Below are 19532 nucleotides of genomic sequence, written 5' to 3' on the forward strand. Positions count from 1 at the left end.
TTCGGCGCCCCCTCAGAGGCAGTAAATGGGGAGCTTCCCTGCCTGCGTGACAGCCCTGAGCCTAGCTGTGGCCCAGTCAGCAGGGCACAGGCAGGTCTCCCACCTTCTGGAGACCAGGCGGCCCACTGGCCCAGGGTTCCTCTTGACCTGACTAACGACGTAAGGGCGAGGCCTAGAGAGAGCAGGAGGTTGGTCCAGGAGCAGCAGAGCTGGGGGAGGGGTCCCCTGTCCCAGCTCACTTCTGGGCTCTTGCAGGTGGAACTTGCCATTTTCATCTCCAAATTAGAAAGCTAACTGTCCCCCTCTCCTTCCCAGGGAAGAAGTCCAGACCCAAAGAAGAAGAAATCTCCCAATCCTAAAGGAGAGGGACAAAGGAAATTTATGGTCAGGAAAGGATGGAGTGGGCCGGTGCCTCGGAACCGTGGGAGGCTCTGCCCACGCAGCCTCCAGAGGGTTTGAAAAGCTCTGGGCAGAGGCAGCTGCACGCTAGCATGTGCCTTTCCATCTTTTCTGGAGCAGCAGCTCCCTCTGGGGGGCAGGATCCTTCCTGCTTGAAAAATGCCTTTCTCTCCCCTGCCCTTTCTCCCTCCCCCGGCCCCCGCCACTCCACTTTCCTTTTTCTTTTTCTTTTTCTGCCTCTCTCTCTTTTTTTCTCTCTCTCCCTTCTGTAAACAGCGGTTAAATACCCATTGTCTGTGCATCACTGTGCTAAGAGCCACAGAAGCTACGAGAACTAGGTTTGAAGGCTGGATGGGCAGGCTTTAGTTGAGCAGTAGGAGGGAGGGAGGGCTTTCCAAACAGGGAGGATAAAAGGGAAGGCTCAGGGGCCAGGAAGGACTTGTTCATGCCAATAAGGGACAGGCCTGGCTGCGGGGGCACCTGAGCATTGGGAAGCAGAGGGACCGTGAAGTGTGAGTAGATCACGGAGGGCCCTACCCGCCCGGTCAAGGAGTGGAGACTCGTGTCGTCTACACTGGAGGACTGCGGCACTTTGTTGGAGAAGTGGGTTATATGGGGGGTTAAGGAGAAGGGGTTGAGGTGGTCAGCAAATGTGGAGCATGAGGGTCTAGATTGTAGCGTAACAAGATTAGGGAGAAAGGGGGAAATAAGAGCCAAGAATTGTGGATGGACTGGATTTGGGGCTGGGAGAGGCAGGTCCTGAGCTTCGGAGACTGGGGGCGCTGGGGTATCTACAAACCCAGGAGCCCGGCGTTAGGGGTGAAGCCAGGTTTTAGGGAAAAGGATGGGTTTGGTTTGTGCTTATGAAGAGATGGGATCCTCAGAGCTTTCTTGTGGTTAGAGGTGTAGACCGTGAGCACCATTGGACAGGCTGGGCTGCTGATAAGGAAGGGAGAGCTCTTCTCATGGTAGGGACAGCTGAAGGGAGTGAGTGTGGATGGGGTGACCCCTGACATCTCTCAAGGAGCTGGGATCCAGGCCCCTGGGGAGAAAGGAGGAGGGAGAGGGAATAGTTGGTTCATAGCAAGTGGGCTGGAGCTCCACTAAGGGGCGGTCCTGTGTGGGTCCTCATCCCAGTGCCCTGCGCAGTGGCCTTTCCTAGCTGCCCCAGACAGGAGGGATGATCTGGGCCTCGGGCAGAATGGGCCTTGTGTGGACCGGGAGCTGGATGCCTCCCAGCTCCTGCTGAATTAACTGCTTTGTTTTTTTCTTTTTCACTCTCCCAGCTGGTTTGCCTTGCGTGGCCTCTTTAACCGTACGTTAACATATTAATGATGGGTGTTCTCCAAGCCACCTGTCTCTCTCTCCTAGCCTGTCAGGGGATTTCCAGGAATGGGGCTCTTTTCTCCCAAAGGCCAAGAATTGAAGCAGGAGCTGCCCCCCGGCTGGTGTGCTGTGGGCCACGCAGCTGTAAGCCTCCCTCCTGGGGGCAGTGACCCAAGTGCCTGGGACATGCCTTCCTCAAGCACAGCCCCAAGGGGCCTCCTTCCTGCCTAACCATTTTCCTGGTCTCTGCTGCATTTAATGAGTTCTTGGTTGCAGATACATTGGTGTCCGGTGGTCAGGCCACTTGCTAAATGGAGCAGGCCAAGTAAGACAGCTGGTCCCTTTTAATAGAAAGGCTTCTGGCCCCAGATGGTGGTCAATTAATAGTTTGCGACTGTTGATTTCGCCTACTTCCTTCTTCTTGCTTTTCTGGCCTAATGATTCCATTTGCTGTTTTTGCTTAGCTTATCAAGCAACCGGTTGTCTCACCCCAGCTCTGGAAGGTAAATGCATATTGCACTACATTTCTCTGACTGCTTTTTTCTTGGGTCTGGGCATTGAGGGGCCACTGAGTGACTGCTTGTGCACTAACCAGGCTGCATGGGGTGAGGGAGAGCTGGAGGGCGGGTGGGGAGGGCATAAGAGGGTACTCAGGTGAACATGGCTCTCACAGGGGCCAGAGTTGATGCTTGCATGGGCCACTGGAGAGGGGCACAGGATCTCAGGAAGAGAAATATGGGCAGGGGTCCCTGAGATGCCTGCAATGACATCTCTGTGCCCCTAGGAAACACCACGGGAACAGAACAGGGAGCCACCGGTCCTGTCATATGACCCACCTCTTCCCCACCCTAGGTTTTTTATTTCTTGGAGACAGGGTCTTGCTCTGTCATGTTGCCCAGGCTGGAGTGCAATGGCTCCCTGCAGCCTCGAACTCCTGGGCTCAAGGGATCCTCCTGCCTCAGCCTCAGTGGGGACTACAGGCATGCACCATGATGCCTGGCGAGGATCTCACTGTGTTCCCTGGTCTTGAATTCCTGGCTTCAAGGAATCCTCCTGCCTCAGCTTCCTAAAGTGCTGGGATTACAGGCATAAGCCACTGTGTCTGGTCCTAATTCTAGGTTTTCATGTTTTTTGTAACCACACATCTAGGTGTGATGCCTTAATGCCTATCATCTAACCGCAACAACTGCCTTTTAAAATTTTTTCTGCAGTCATTTAAGATCTCCTTTTACCTCCTCTGTCTCTGAATTTCCCTTTCCTTTGGTTCCTCCCCATCCCTGAAGACCGTGAACTCTGTGAGGTCAGAGAGTACCACGTTAGTGTATTCCTGTGTAGCTTATTCTCTGAATCTGCTGCAGAGCCAGGGCAAGGCCTGAGCAGGCTCGCGGTCCGGGTTTGCTGGCTGAATGGCTGTCTTCTTGCCTCCTGAGCTGAGGAGAGCTCTTTACCCTTGGCTGAACTGACTGTTACAATCCAAATGGGAACGTTTCCTGGCTACTTTCCACCACTTGGGCCTCATCCCAGACTCTGATAGATTTGGGAGAGTTAAGTACAGTTTCTTTACACAGAGAAAGATTTCTGAATAGCTAACTGGTTTCTGAATGGCCAGTGTTTACAGACGTGATTAGCACCTACTGTGTCCGTGGTCTTTGATGGGGATGAACACGCAGGAGACTTTGTTCTGTGTGGCTCATGGGTGGAACTGAGGATATCACAACTAATTCCAAGTGGAGTGCGGTAAACGTTGAAAGGAGAGGACCTGGGCAAAGCAAACCTAACCTAAGGACAAGGTTAGGCTCCACCGAACCTCATGAAACCAATCACTCGGTGTTCTTCAGAGGCGCATGATTAGTCTGTGATATCCTCATAAAGTCATGGAGTTGGAAGGACTTGTCAGGATTGGACAAGACCATTTCCAGATGTGTGGACTTCCTGGCTTTCCAGAGGATTGGGTGCAGCACACTCAGAGTCCATCCTGCATTCCAGTGGTTGGGTGGATGGGGACAGAAAGCTTGTGGCAACGAGAAGCTGTGTGACATTCAGCAGAACCTGAGTATATACAGTGACTCTCCCTGTGCCTCCAAATGTACCCCAAACCCACTTCCCTAAAGAGAGGGCTTTCATCTGGCCACAGCTTTCAGCAGTTACTTGTTTTCTAATATAAACATTTTTTATAATTAGCTTAGGACCTAATGTGGAAAGTTTGAGAAGATGTGTTCTTTTCCATTCAAAGAGAGTAATGAAACAAAATAACTACCTGCTGTTCAATATCTAGCATGAGCATTTGTCTCTGCAAATTTTCTTAAGGCATAGCTTCCCTGTTTTCTCACTTATCCAGTAGCCGAAATGATTTCCTTAGGCTTGTCCGAGTGGCTTCACACCAGGGGCCTAAGCTGAACATTGGATCCGGGCGGCTCGAGGTCATGGATGAGATAGGATTCAAATTATGCAGGGAGGACATAATTAGGGATGGTTTGAATTAATTACAGAATCCTAGAAGTAGGATTATGTTTAGCCTGGTGGTTTCTATAAACTGTTGGTTGAGATTTCATGTTTCCCCAAATCAGAAACTGCTGTTAGTATGATAGCAGCAAGAAACGTTTTCAGATGTAACGTTTCCTGAGTGTTCGGGGAGCTGATAGCGTAGGCCCTGAAGGGCCCTCTATTTCTGAGTGGCGTAAGAAGAAAAGGCAAAGAAGCTTATTGTACAGATGAGGGTTAGGCGAGGGAATGTTGTAGGGAGTGTTATAGAATATGTCTAACTGCAGATCCAGCTCAAATGTTAAGGAATGTGAGAGACTGGGATCCCCTTTTGGGGTGATCTTTGTGGGGGAGGGCCCTTGTCAACTCCATGAATGCCCAGGTGTCTGCATTCCTGTGGTGAAACCATGGCGGGACCCCTATTAGTCCAGACTTGATTCCAGATACTCTCTGGGGTATAACCCTTCTCCTCAAACTCAGGTCTAGAATAATGTTCACAGAAAAGATAAATCGAATGTGGAACTCCTCCCCACAAAGTGCATAGGATTCTAGATCCTGTTTGCTTCTGCTTCCACAGACTCTCCTGGCCCCTGGCAGAGAGGCCATGGACAGACAAACATTGCCCTTGCGTGACCAACCCTTCCTCCGAGGCACAGGGAAAGGCACCTTTGAATGATGTGTCTTTCTCACTGCAGTTTCTCCTGCTTCTCTTCACTTTGCCCCAAACAGTCCTCTCTGCTGCTCACAAGGGGGTGTGTGCCGGGGGAGGGAGAGGAGGGCTGGGCACGGCTTGTGCACCACACAACCTGGCTGTGTGGTGGCGCTTCACACCTGAGAACGCACTGTGTCTATGCTGGCCCTTGAAAGGGTTTGGCATGGTGGTTTGTTTCCTGGGCCCAGGAAGGAGAAGACTGTAAGCCCTGAGCGTGGTTGGTGAGTTTGGACTGGACTCAGCGCTTACGGATGCTCCTGGAACCTGGGAGGTGGACTGGGACTGGAGAAGGGAACGGAGTTCTGGCATTGGCAGGGGCGGGTCTGTTTGTGGTTTGGCACTCCTGCTGGCTGGTGCTGGAGCAGCCAGCCGTGTTTCCCTTCAGCATGTGTGTCCAGGGATGGAGCAGGGGAGCCACAGCTGGCTTTCCAAGGCTGCTCCAGCCCCATTTCGGCTGGGTCTCTCCTTTCTGATACCCTCATGAATGAGAGTCCCCCTTTGGGTCTAGACCCCTGGCATTGGCCAGCTTATTCTTTGTCCATTGTGGGTCCGCACTCACAAATGTAGGAGCTTTTCTTCTGAGCCCAAGCTCTAGGAGAGACTCCTGTGCTCTTAGGACCTGGAATCACTGAGGGTTGTCTGGCCTTCCCATCTTGGCACGAATGGAGGCTCTGCTATGCTGGGGGCTCCATCTCCGAGGCTTGACGTACTTATGCGTATGTTTCCCCATGTACCAGTGTCCCTGGAGATGAAAGGTGGAGGGTGAAGGCCCCCCGCAAACAGTGATGGGATGGGACGCTTGGGCTAGTAGCCTGGCATGCTCAGAAGCCTGGCCCATGGTCAGTGGCTTGCCTATTGTAATGGGTCTGGGCCAGAATTCCATTCAGCCCCTTGACACCTGGCCCCAACCTGGCCAAGAGGCACAGGCTGCCTTGAAGAAAGACTTGCCTGGGCACTGGAGCTCTGGCCACAGGAAGATGGACAGACATGGTAAGATGGAGGCTGCCTTGGGCAAGGCCAGGCTGTGCTGTATGTTGTGGGGAAGGGCACCTCTGAATAGCTCTCTGCCTTTCCTAGGAGCACCTTCTGCTCCATCATTGCTCAGCTCACAGAGGAGACCCAGCCGCTATTCGAGACCACACTCAAGTCCCGGGCTGTGTCCGAGGACAGCGACGTCAGGTTCACCTGCATCGTCACAGGTAAGAAGGCTGTCGGTATGCTCCACGCCAGGGCCTCTACACAGAGCAGGGTCCAAGGGGACCGTGAGGATGGGCACGGTGGCGTGGCGGGCTGTGTGCATAAAACTGTGTGAGGTGACATTTACTTTCTGAGCGTTCTCTCCAGTTTAACCTCCCTGTGAGGGCTGGTGTCCCTGGCACTCCCATTCTGGAGCCTCATATATACCCTACTCTTCCTCAGAACCGATCCTCAGTGAAGGTTCCTGACCCTCATACATAATGACTAATGGATATTTGTTGCAAGAAAAAAAGTACTCCAATGGAAAGAGATCTTTGAGGCCATCTCCCTGAGTGTCCTCATGTTACAGTTGAGTAAGTTGAGGCTTGGGAGTTTCAAGCCTGAGAGGAGAATTGCATGTGGTGAATCTGACTGCAGACCCTGGAGGCAGACTGCCTGGCTTGGAGTCCTGGCTCATCCCCTTTCCAGTGATGTCACTGAGCAGGTTACATAACCTTTCAGCTGCCTCATCTGTAAAGCAGGGATAATGATAGGATGCACTTCATAGGGTTATTTGATATTGAATGAGTCAATACATGCAAAGCATTTGTAGTGGTACCTGACATACATAAGTGCCATGTAAGTGTTAGAAACTCACGACTACTATTTGCATTTCGCTGAGCTCCGTGGTGGAATTTGAAGCAACCATTTGGTAGAAGAGGAAGCAGAGGGATACTCCTTGGAAGGGGAGGATAGTGGGTGGGAGCGCTGGGAGGGTGGTTCCAGACATTGCCTCTCCCCCCAGACCACCCAGTAGAGACTCCAACCGACCTGCCTCAGGGCCTGCAGGACCCACAAATGGGTATCCACCCCTCCCAACTGTGCAGCCATCAGGTCCCAGGCCCAGGCTCCCTCTGGAGAGCCTGTTTCTCTAAGTCAAAGGCATTGGTGGTTTCCAGCTGTGACATTCCCCAATTCTGGAGGACTTGTTTACCCCAGCCAGTAAACAGCTTCTCACTTGGGCGGTTCTAACTCTTACTCAACCCTCTGAGCTGCAGACTGAGAACATTCTCTGCTCCAAAGGACGTAGAGAAGGGCCGGCATCCTTACCGTTGTATGGCATGATGAATTTCACAAGTTGCCTGATTCCACTGTCATTGAATTCTTACAAATCCCTGTGAAGTAAATGCTATTTTTAGTCAAATTTTACCAAGGAGGAAGCTGAAAGAGGCTGATGCATTGCCAAAGTCCGCAGCACGGGTAGGGGAGACAGTTTTTGTTCTCCGGCATCGGATGCTGCTTCCCGCCTGCATCTCCTGTGTTACGTGGCACTAACAGTTTCCTAGAAAAACGCGGTTCTTTCACAGCTTCGTGCTTTTGCACATACTATTTTCTCAATTTAGAAAGTCCCTAATCCTTCTTTTTAAAGAAAACTAAATTTTACTTTGTCAAATTAATATATGCACATAATTTAAGACCTCAAGTTATACTAAAAGGCATATTTCAAAATACAGCAGTTCATTCACGTTGTCTTCCCAGAAGCAACTGTTTTCAGCTTGTAGCTGTTTCTTCCGGCATGTATACATTTGCATAGTGCTGGGGAATAAGTGAAATTCTTCAGGTTTAGATGTTCTCTATTATGGTAGATAAAGAATTAGCTCTTTTATACCATCATTTTCTCTGTTTCGCTAAACTTACCTTCTTCATATAGTTATGTTGATGGCTGTTGTGGAAACTTGGTTCTTGTCTTCTTAGTTTAAAAGAATTTAAACAGGAGACACACAGCAAAGGAGATAGAACAATGTATTGCAAAGGAAAAACAATACCATAAAAGTTAGGGGCAGAATAGACAGGAGACCCTGAGAGAGAGAAAATTCAGCGCGGTTTCTCATGAGGATGAGACGGCAAAGACTGGCACCTAGGGAGACTCTCTTTCTGTGAGTCTTACATGATTGATTATTCATGAGGAGGTAGGAAGAGGTGTGACTTACTCATAAGCATGTTCTGGGTGGTCCTCTGGGTGCACATGCGCAGTAGCTGTACATACTTGTTCATACATCATGAGTAGCTGGGACCACAGGCATGTGCCATCACACCCCTGCTAATGAGCCATGCATCTTAACTCTCCACCCAGGGGTGCGTGTTTTACTATTACAATGAGCTAAGGCTGAGTTTGAGGACAGGTAAAATCAAAATGCTCCTGCTGTCTACATGGGAAATTCCATACTGGAGATAGCTTTGCTTGAATGAACTTTGCAATGCTCATGCTGGGGCTTATTGTGTTGGCTGTATGGCCCCGAGGGTTGCTGTGCCCTGAGGACATGGTTACTTCCTTGACTACCTATCCTGCTTCAGTTGTATCATAATTTTTGTTTAAATCAACATTTACTGTGTACCTTATTATGCCTATGCAGTATTTTTCATAACTGAACATTGCAGTTTGCTATGCTTCTATTTTTTTCTTTTGTTTTTCCTAATGTTAGCACTCTCCATAGTTTTTCATCTGTTTCTTTGTTATCTGTTGCTAATTTTTCTTATACCTCCTAATAGCCTCTTAATACAATATTCTGCAAAGTGAATGACGTCAGCAATCTGGCAGTTATTTGGATTGGAGGCATCCCTCTTGGAGCTCTCCATTATTCTTTTATCTGAACTGCTAGCCTTTTAGGGCCTCATATGCAGCTGTGATCCTGGGTCTTCCCTCTGCTTTTCTGCTGGGTTTAATTCAGCTTCTTGGCTCTCACGTCTTCCTTTCTTGGTCTACTTTTCGGCTTTATTGAATACTGCCCCAGTATTTTCATCAGGCCCTGAAGACGGTGCAGCAGCTGAGGGCCTAGTGATGGCAAGGTCTAGACCTCGCTCTCCCTTGAGTCCCTCTGCTCCAATATGCCTTACTGTCTCTCTGCATCTGGTTCACAATGGCCATCCTTAGATTCCCTTCACGTCTCTTCTGTGATAGGTTTCCTGCTTTTTTTGTATTCATTCTTTTTCTTTATTTACATTCTTGTTTTGGTAGCTTTCTAGAAAGAGTACATGGGGAGTAGATGTTGGATTCCTTGTGTCTGAAAATGTTTTCTGTTTTGTTTCGTTTTGTTTGAGGCAGGGTTTCCCCTGTCGTCCAGGCTGGAGTGCAGTGGCATGATCACAGATCACTGCAGCCTTGACCTCCAGGCTCAAGCGATCCTCTTGCCTCAGGCTCCCGGGTAGCTGGGACCACAGGCGTGTTTCATCACACCCAGCTTATTGTGTGTGTGTGTGTGTGTAGCTGGGACCACAGGCGTGTTTCATCACACCCAGCTTGTGTGTGTGTGTGTGTGTGTGTAGCTGGGACCACAGGTGTGTTTCATCACACCCAGCTTATTGTGTGTGTGTGTGTGTAGCTGGGACCACAGGCGTGTTTCATCACACCCAGCTTGTGTGTGTGTGTAGCTGGGATCACAGGTGTGTTTCATCACACCCAGCTTATTGTGTGTGTGTGTGTGTGTGTGTAGCTGGGACCACAGGCGTGTTTCATCACACCCAGCTTATTTTGTGTGTGTGTGTGTGTGTGTGTGTGTGTGTAGCTGGGACCATAGGCGTGTTTCATCACACCCAGCTTGTGTGTGTGTGTGTGTAGCTGGGATCACAGGTGTGTTTCATCACACCCAGCTTATTTTGTGTGTGTGTGTGTGTGTGTGTGTGTGTGTAGCTGGGACCACAGGCATGTTTCATCACACCCAGCTTATTGTGTGTGGGTGTGTGGGTGTGTGTGTGTAGCTGGGACCATAGGCGTGTTGCATCACACCCAGCTTATTTTGTGTGTGCGTGTGTGTGTAGCTGGGACCATAGGCGTGTTTTATCACACCCAGCTTGTGTGTGTGTGTGTGTGTAGCTGGGACCACAGGCATGTTTCATCACATCCAGCTTATTGTGTGTGTGTGTGTGTGTGTGTGTGTAGCTGGGACCATAGGCGTGTTTCATCACACCCAGCTTGTGTGTGTGTGTGTGTGTAGCTGGGACCATAGGCGTTTCATCACACCCAGCTTGTGTGTGTGTGTGTGTGTGTGTGTGTGTAGCTGGGACCATAGCCGTGTTTCATCACACCCAGCTTGTGTGTGTGTGTGTGTAGCTGGGATCACAGGTGTGTTTCATCACACCCAGCTTATTGTGTGTGTGTGTGTGTGTGTAGCTGGGACCACAGGTGTGTTTCATCACACCCAGCTTTTGTGTGTGTGTGTGTGTGTGTGTGTGTGTGTGTTAGAGACTAAGTCCCACAATGTTGCCAGGCTGGTCTCAAACTACTGGGCTCAAGCAATCCTCCCACCTTGGCCTCCCAAAGTACTGGGATTATAGTAGGCATGAGCCACTATGCCTGGCCTCTTTTTTTCTACTTTACTTTTTCTCAGGAATTTGGCTGGGTATAAAATTATAAGATGAAAATAATTTTCCTTCAGAATTTAAGACATTGTTCCATTATCTTTTTGCTTCCAATGTTGCTTTTCAGAGTGAGAAGACAGCTTGATCCTAATTCCTTGCATGTGACCAGTTAGTTTTTCTCTCTGGAAGCTTGTAAGAGTGTTCTGATATTTCATAATGATGTATTTTGATATGGGTCTCTTCGCCCTGGAACATGCTTAGGTGCTTTCAGTCAGACATGGAGAGCCTTTGGTTCTGGGATATTTGATTTTATCCTCCCGTTTTCTGTCTTCATACTTTATGAACTCGTTTGGACAGCTGTTCCCCTGGACAGGGACTTTTTCTTATCCTTTATTCCCCTGTCATCTGTTTATCTCTTGCTCTACTTTCTGGGAGATTTCCTCAGTTTTATCTTCAACTCTTCTACTGAATTTTTAATTTCCAAGAGTTTTAATTTTTGTCCTTTTTGAGATTCTTATTAATGATAGTTTTCTAAAAGTTTCCTTTTCCCTGCATAGTTTTTCTTCTGTCTTGCTTTTTTTCCTGTTTAATTGAATTTTATCCTTAATCTTCTATTACAGGCTCTCCTCCCATATCTAGAAATCTTTGGCTGTCAGCTAATGAGCAAGAGTAGGGGACTTAAAAGCTGCTAGAAGGTTCTGAGCAAGGAGGAGGGGCCTGAAAACTGGGCTGTTCCCTGTAGGGTGACCTAGGTAGCCAGTGTTGGGAACCACCAAGTAAGTTTCTTTAGTTCCTTCTTCTTGGACTAGTAGGTTTCCTAGTGAAAGGTTTCCTGAGAGTTATGCAGGTTAGAGGGCTGGGTGGGCTCTCAGCATAAGACATCTATTTTATGATATATGGTTATTACGTTTTTCCATTTTCCATAGAACAGTCATGCCCTCAATTATGCTGGCTTACTCTCAGGGCAGACTTTTACATTTCCAAATAATAAACCTCACCTTTGGCCGCGGTGGGGAAGGAGCAGTCATCCAGTGAGACAGAATGGGTGAAGGGTTCCAGACGTCTATTTTTGAAGCACCTTTTAACTTTTCCTCTTTCCTCTTTCTCCCAGTTCCAGAGGTACCCAATTGCCAATTCTTATGCCCTGTGGGGATTTTCTGGTACGAAAGGATAGTTCTCAGTTTTCTCCACTGCTAGCTTAGGGTTGACCTGTCTGGCGTCTGCTAAGTCAGTTTCCACTTGTCCATCTGCTTTCTAACTTTCAAAATTGTGTTGCCCCTGTTACTCTCCTTGCCTGTTCTCTTCATCTTTGTGCTTTTGTTTATGTTGATTAAAAAGTATTTTCAGTGCAGTTTAGTGAGCTTGAGGGAGGGTGTGAAGGCAGATGGGATATTCATTTTGCCTTTTTACCTAGAAACCTACTCTTTTTCTGCCTCGCAAATTCCTTCTCATCTTTCAAGGGGCTTGCCCTCTGGGAGGTCACCTCCAGTGTTTCCAGGAGAGTTCTTGCTCCATCCTCCACCACATAGTTTTTTTGTTTACACGTTTCTCTCTCCAACCAGATCGTGACATCTACAAGGACAGGGCACACACCTGACACATCATGCCTCTCCAGAGCTGGCACAAAGATGCTCAGTATGTATCAGATGACCACAGTGAAGCTTGACTGTGCTGATGCCAAAATCAGTCTCTCTTCCCCTTCCCACATTGCCTGTTCATTTCAGCCGCAGCTTTGGTACCCGGGTAACGGCAGCTGCAGTGGGTGTCTGGGACCACTTGAGAGGTGCAGGTGTCAGGGATGGCTCTCCCTCCTCTCTTTTTTCCATCCTGTTCTTTGTAGCCATGGACTCTGAGAGCAAGGTAGAGACGCCAGACATGAGTCTGGTTTATAGAATCACGGGGTATTTTATTGAATACTTCAAGCATCACCATGGGAGTAAGCAGTTCCTTGTTTCAAGCCCAACCCAAAGGAGCAACCTCTTCTGCCACGTCTCATGATGACCAGGCAGGGCTGCTCAGACATTTATTTTATGATACATGGTTGTATATCATACAACCTACTGTGCTGAGATCTACAACACTGCCAGTGGAGTCTGGAAGGTTTCTGGGGCTCTGTCTCTGATATCCATACCTTAGTCCATTGTTGATCTTCTCCTCTCCTGCCCCTACTCATCCTCACATACATTCAGAATCCCAGCTTACCTGAGTTTTATGTAGCACGCCAGGAAAGAGGTGTCTATGATCACAATACACCTCAAACAAGCCTTTTCCAATTAGCAAGGAGAACATGCAGACTGTAGGAGAAGGGGAGGGAGGAGAGGAGGAGCAATGCAGAATGCTCTGCAAACTAAAGAATCAGGGTTAGAAACGGGAGCTCTCTAGTCCAGAGAGGTGGACGGTGGATGGATCTCTGGATGAGACTGGCCTCTGTGTGAGGCTGCTGTTCTGCTCCTGGCTTGTCTCCAGACTGACCACACGTGCACTCTTCCTTCCTCGCTGCTGATGGCATTTCCTACACAAGGCTAGGATGAGTCAGCCCACCAGGGCCCTGCCAGACAGAGGTGATGTTTTCCTGGTGGTCAGAACTTCATCCATCCGTGCCAGTGCTCCTCCTGGCTGCCCTGTGATGGAAGCCCTTGGGAGAAGAGAGAAGAGAGGCAAGGCCCTGGGGTTCTTCCCACTCGCATAGGCTTATGGGAAGATAGTAGGCCTCTGCTAGCTCTGTCTCCCCCAGGGGCCCCTCTCGCCAGAGTGCTACCGTCTTCCTTGAAGCAGCCCACTCTCTCCAGCACAGCGGCTTCCTCTACTCTCCTCAGCTCTGTTGTAGATTCTATGTTGCTGTGTATGTGTGTATGTGTCTGCATGTGGGTGCACATGTTCATATTGGGCTGGAAGGAGGAAGCATCAGCCGTGGGTAGGTTGGACAAAGGGATTGAGTCTTTTGAAACAGGACCATGTTCCTAAAGAAACTTTTGTTAGAGAAGCGAGTCTAATATAATGACTGTTGGGAGCAAAAACATATATTGATCCCAGAATCCCCAGTGGAAAGAGTGCTGGAAAAAGGAAAAGGAAGCCTAGGGCTTTGTCACGTGCCAGCTGCGTGACCCTAGGTAAGTTACTTAGCTTCTCTGAGCTCGTTTTCCTTTCGTGTAAAATAGGATTTAAAATATCAGCCTGTGTTATAGAAAAGAGGGGTTTCAATTCTGGCTTCTGCTTGCTGGCTATATAACTTTGGACAAGAGCTTTAATTTCATGAGCTGGGATTTCCTCATCCTTAAATTGGAGATTAGTAACAGAGCACCTTCCTCATAGGAGTCTTGTGAGGATTAGATGAGATAATACATGAGAAGTATTCAGCTCAGTATCTGGCACACAGTAAGTCTTCACTAATGTTAGCAATTGTTTGCACAGGGTTGTTCTGAGGGTTAAATAAAATTCTTGTATTTGAAAGCTTTTTGAAAACTAAATTTCTGTTCATTATTCCTTTGAATCGGAGCTTCTGCGAACTGGGAATGGCTGGGAGAAGTCTGCAGGTTCCGAGCTGGGTTCTTGCATCAGGTCTGCTGGCTGTGAAACAGAGGCCACAGGGTGTGAAGGGGCTGAGGGAAGGCCACGGGCTCAAGTGCCACTGTGGGCTCTCCTGGCCAGGGCCGAAAGTGTGTGCACATCTGCCTGTGGACATGCACAAATGCACAGCTGGGAGTGAAGGGCCCAGAGCCCTCCTGCTTTTATGCATTTTAGAATATAGTTCACATTATTCAGGGCTGAAGGCAATGTGTTCTCCCAAATAAATTTACTTCCAAAGCTCATTGCGGCTCTGAAGCCCTAAGCTGTCGGGTTGACCCCCACTGTGTAGAAGCAGCGCCAGCGGGTGGCATGGGGCCGTGGGGTCCATTCAGCTTCTCCCTCCCTGCCCTACCCCTGCCCTCTTGCCCAGGTATCTGACTGGACTCAGATGCCCTGGAGACTGAGGCTGTGCTGGGCGGGTCATGGGGCAGGGAAGCTCTGAGCTGGGCCCTTGTAGGGATGAGATCATCTCACAGGATGGTGAGGACACCTGTGCTGGCCCTGGCCACACACACAGTGATGTAACCAGGGGCTTTAGCTCACAGTGGAAACATGGGGCTCGCTTTACAGCCAGGGCTGCCCAGAGTTTGTTCCTGGCTGACGCAGCTGCAGCCTCGCCTCCCCTGCTCCCTGCTCCTGCACACTGTTCCCCAGCGTGCCCTTTGCTTGTCGCCCTCCCACTCTCCTGTTGTGGTTCCCTCGTCAGGAATGCCCTTCCACCTCGTGTGTTCACCCGTCACCCTACTCACTTATTTACTTATCGTCCTGCAGACTTCTTTTAAGTAATTACCACGTGCCAGGCACTGTCTTAGGTGGTGGGGATATAGCAGTGAATAAGATACAGTTTCTACCACATGGAACCTAAGTCTAGCAGGGGAGACAGGCAAGGAAATAGTCAACGACAGCGTTGTGATTAGTGCTGTGAAGGGGAAGTGCAGGGACGTGAGAGCTGAGGGGAAGCGGGAGATCAGAGGGACTGAACCCATCTTCTCTGAAATCCTGCCCACCCTCCAAGTCGAGTCCAAGTGCCACTCACTACAAAAGCCTTTCTGAGTCCCCAGCCAGAGGTGATCGCTTCTTTCTCTGCAGCCCTAAGCACTTAGTGCATTGCTTCATTTATTCATCTATAAATATTTAATGAGTGTTGATTCCATACCAGGGACTATTCTAGGAACTGAGGACACAGCAGTGAATAACACAGATAAGTCCCTGCTGTCATGGAGCTGATATTTGTCATGGAAAGGATGGACGTAAACCAACACACTCATAAGTGTATAATATGTCAGGTAGCGATGCGTTCTACGAAGAAAAATAAACACAGTAAGAGGTATAGCAAGGGCCTGGGAGAGAGAGCTGCTGTTTACACAGGGTGGTAGGGAAGGCCTCTCTAGGGAAGTAACAGAGCCCTGCAGGGGGCAAGGCATGGTGCTCCTGTGCTGTGTGGGGCCAGCCGGCAGGACCACATGGGTGGGTGCAGCGAGGTGGGGGAGAGTGGAGGGAGGTGGGCCCAGCATGCTCACAGGGCCCAGATCATGAGGGCTGCATGAAAGGGAGCTATTGTGGTGTTTTGAGCAAAGGAGCACCATGATCTGACATTATTTTAAAAGGGATCACTCTGTCTCTTCTGCTGAGAATGGGCTGAAGAGTCCACAAATGAGATCAGTGAGGAGGTTACTGCAGAAATTGAGGTGTGAGATGATAGGAACGTGGACCAGGCTGTTGGTGGGGAATGGCAAGGAGTGATCAGATTCTAGATATATTATTATTATTATTATTATTTTTTTTTTTTTGAGACGGAGTTTCACTCTTGTTACCCAGGCTGGAGTGCAATAGCGCAATCTCAGCTCACCGCAACCTCCTCCTCCTGGGTTCAGGCAATTCTCCTGCCTCAGCCTCCCGAGTAGCTGGGATTACAGGCACGCGCCACCATGCCCAGCTAATTTTTTGTATTTTTAGTAGAGACGGGGTTTCACCATGTTGACCAGGATGGTCTCGATCTCTTGACCTCGTGATCCACCCACCTCAGCCTCCCAAAGTGCTGGGATTATAGGCGTGAGCCACCGCGCCCGGCCGATTCTAGATATATTCTTAAGGGAGGGCTGGCAAGATTGCCTGATGGAGTAGAGGCGAGACAAGGGAAGGAAGACAGGATTGCCTCTGGGTCTTGGCCTGAGCCAAACAGGATGAAGTTGCTATTTACTGAGATTTGTGGGAACTGACTTGGAGGGGAGACTAAGGAGCTTGGATGGGACGTGGCAAGCTTGATACCTCTTATACTTTCAGGTAGAAATGCCAGGTATGCAGTCAGAAATAATGACTAGGAGTTGAGGGCAGAAGACTGGGCTGGAGATAGAAATTTGGAGGTCCATGAGTATACATATATTGGAAAGTCACAGGATAGAATTAGGACCCCCTGGTTTGTGAGTGTGGATTGAGAATGGAAAACAGTTCTGGCCTGAGCTCTGGGGCAGGTCTAGGTGGTAAAAGAGCTCTTTTCTCTGATGAAAGAGCTCAGGAAAAGCAGCTGTGAAGGAGGAGGAGCAGCCAGAAAGAGCAGTGCCCTAGAAGCAGTGAAGCAAAGGTGTCAGGAAGTAGGGTCGGTGCTGCTGATGGATGGGGCAGATGGGCATAGGAATTGGCCATTGGATTTGGCAAAGTACAAGTCACGGGTGACCTTGACAAGAGCGATTCTGGTGCAACAGAGGCTATCAAAGCCTGATTGGAAGAGAGAAAATGAAGACATTGAGTACAGGCAGCTCCTTCAAAGAATTTTTCTGTAAAGCAGAGAGCAGAGAAATAAGACAAGGGGCTGGAGGAGGCTGTAGGGTCAATGGAAGTTATTTTTAAAGAAGGACACAGTTTGGCTCACGCCTGTAATCCCAGCACTTTGGGGTGCAGAGGTGGACAGATCACAAAGTCAAGAGATTGAGCCCATCCTGGCCAACATGGTGAAACCCCATCTCTACTAAAAATACAAAAATTAGCTGGGCGTGGTGGCACACACCTGTAGTCCCAGCTGCTCAGGAGGCTAAGACAGGAGAATCGCTTGAACCTGGGAGATGGAGGCTGCAGTGAGCAGAGATTGCACTATTGCACTCCAGCTTGGAGACAGGACCGTCCCCCCGCCGCCGCTCCCCGCTCACAAAAAGAAGGACACAATATAGCAGGCTTGTATGCTGGTGGGAAAGATGTAACAGAGAGGAAAAGTTTGATGATGCAGGAACAAGCAGGAATAATTGTTGGAGAAATGTCCTTGATTAGGCACCAGCAGGTGGGATCCAGTGAGGGGCCGCTTTAGATAGGAGCGTGGTGTATCCGTAGGCAGTAGGAAGGGCACAGCGCCGGTGCAGATGCTAGGCGCATTGCTGCCTTGTGTGTGTGCCTGTCACGTCTCATCTTGTCCACTGCACAATAAGCTCCTGGAGTGCAGACACCCTGTCTTACGTGCTGCTTTGTCTTCATAACCCTAGCTTGCCAGTCATATGTACTTAATATATATTATCTCTGAGTGAGCGTATCTTAGCAGTCTCATTCTGAGCAAGTAATGCAGATCAGCCAGCCTAAGAAATGAAGCAGGATTTGTTGGTAAGTCCAGAGGGGCTTCTTATGGAATGCCTTGCTATGCCCAGGCAAGGAATGGAACTAGTACTTCGAAGCATCTTGGGACTCTCTCTGTCTTCCACTTCTATTCAATCCTGAACATCAACTTCCTTTTTCCATCTCTCAGTGTAGAGTTTGCTTCTCAGTCCATGTGGCAGAACGTGACTGCTCTACCCTTTTGAAGTTAAATTTCCAGACACAATGGTAGACTGTCTCTAGGTCTTAATTCCCAAATACGTGGTCAAAGAATTAGCTAGATTAGTTGATTTGGTTTCCATTACTGGACCAATCAACTATGGCCAGAGAGGTAAGGGACATGTGACAGTAACAGCTGGAAGTTCTTCCTGTGGGTGTGCTGGAAGTGGCCAGAGAAGAGGGGCTGGGCAGACACTCAGTCAGTGTCACTGCAGTGACGGGATGGGTAGGAAGATGCAGATGTGTGGACAGATGGACGATGGGTGAACGAGTGAATGGGTGGACAGACAGATGTTTTAGCCATGTAGTCAAATAATCCTAACAGCTCGGGAACCTGAAATGAAAGGAGGAGGGCTCTTGGAAGAGATGTTCGTGATGGGACATGAGGGAGGAGACCTCTGAGGATAGAGCCCTTACTGCAGTTGAGAAAGCAGAATGGGCCACGACAGAAGGAAGCTTATTCCCAGCAGCCAAGGATTTCTGGAAACTCCTTGTCTCCCTTCCCACTAGGAAGCTAGGAAGTTTCTTCTCCGTATTTTCCTTCCTATTGCTGAAGGGGAATCATTTTTAGCTTTGACAGGGACCAGCTTCTAAAAATAAGCTGAGCTATCATACAGTGACTCTGTTCTTCCAGCCAGCCTGGGGCAGATGGTCCTGACCAGTCTCTTCAGGTGGCCTGGGAAGCCACGGCCTTGGGTTCTCTCCTCCCGTTATTATTATTATCATCATCATCATCTGTCTCACTCTATCGCCCAAGCTGGAGTACAGTTGTGCGATCTCGGCTCACTGCAACTTCTGCCTCCTGGGTTCAAGCGATTCTCCTGCCTCAGCCTCCCGGGCAGCTGGGATTACAAGAGCCTGTCACCACGTCTGGCTAATTTTTTTGTATTTTTAGTAGAGACGCGGTTTCACCACGTTGGCCAGGCTGGTGACCTCAGGTGATCTGCCTGCCTCAGCCTCCCAAAGTGCTGGGATTACAGGTGTGAGCTGCCATGCCCAGACTCTTCCCATTATTTTGGAACTAGCCTTCCTGCAACCCAATCTCCTGCTTCTTTCACAGGATACCCAGAGCCAGAGGTGACCTGGTACAAGGATGATACAGAGCTGGACCGCTACTGTGGCTTGCCAAAATATGAGATCACTCATCAGGGCAACCGCCACACACTGCAGCTGTACAGGTGAGGGAGAAGGGCCTGTTCTGTTCTCCCTGCCCTCCTGAGGGCCCTTTGGCTGGGGCCCTGCCCTCAGAAATGGAGCAGTCTGGATGGAGATGCCCAGGCACTGTCTGGGATGGAGGGTGGGATTCTGCTGTGTGGTTGAACCACCTGGTGAACCACATCTGCCTTCCAGTGTCTGGGAGCTCCTAAGGCCAGGGTGGGAGTGTTCCTGACAATCAGAGAGCTAGTGCAGCCAGACGAGGTCCTGACCTATGGAAATATTTTCCGTGAGGTCAGCAGCCAAAAAAAGCAACTGTATCATCATGACTTCACAAGGGGCTGTGCTGGTCACCTGCTTCTGAAGGGAGCTCTCCTGGGCCCCAAGTCTAATCCCTCCTGGGACAGTATGGCCTTGGTCAGCTGCCACCCTTTTGCCAGCCTCAACTGTAATGGAGGGTGTTGTATGTTGTGATGTGTGAGGTGGGGCGTGGCACATGGCAGGACTTGCGGTGGGGAGGGGGAAGCATGCTCGGCTCTGAACGGCTCTGGCTGGGGGACGTGGG

At 49.5% G+C, this 19532-nt stretch overlaps 1 protein-coding gene across 1 annotated transcript in view; it reads left to right on the plus strand.

Annotated features, from left to right (window-relative positions):
- Positions 1-19532, plus strand: part of ALPK3 (alpha kinase 3) — a 58284-nt gene that overhangs the window by 3663 nt on the left and 35089 nt on the right. The window contains exons 2-4 of the mRNA XM_064366193.1: positions 2190-2228; positions 5996-6117; positions 18873-18990. Coding sequence (XP_064222263.1) covers positions 2190-2228; positions 5996-6117; positions 18873-18990 — 279 coding nt within the window. The remainder of the gene's footprint in view (positions 1-2189; positions 2229-5995; positions 6118-18872; positions 18991-19532) is intronic.

Source organism: Aotus nancymaae, unplaced genomic scaffold, assembly GCF_030222135.1.
Source record: "Aotus nancymaae isolate 86718 unplaced genomic scaffold, 86718_ANA_hifiasm-v0.15.2.pri h1tg000064l_0, whole genome shotgun sequence".
NCBI lineage: Eukaryota > Metazoa > Chordata > Mammalia > Primates > Aotidae > Aotus > Aotus nancymaae.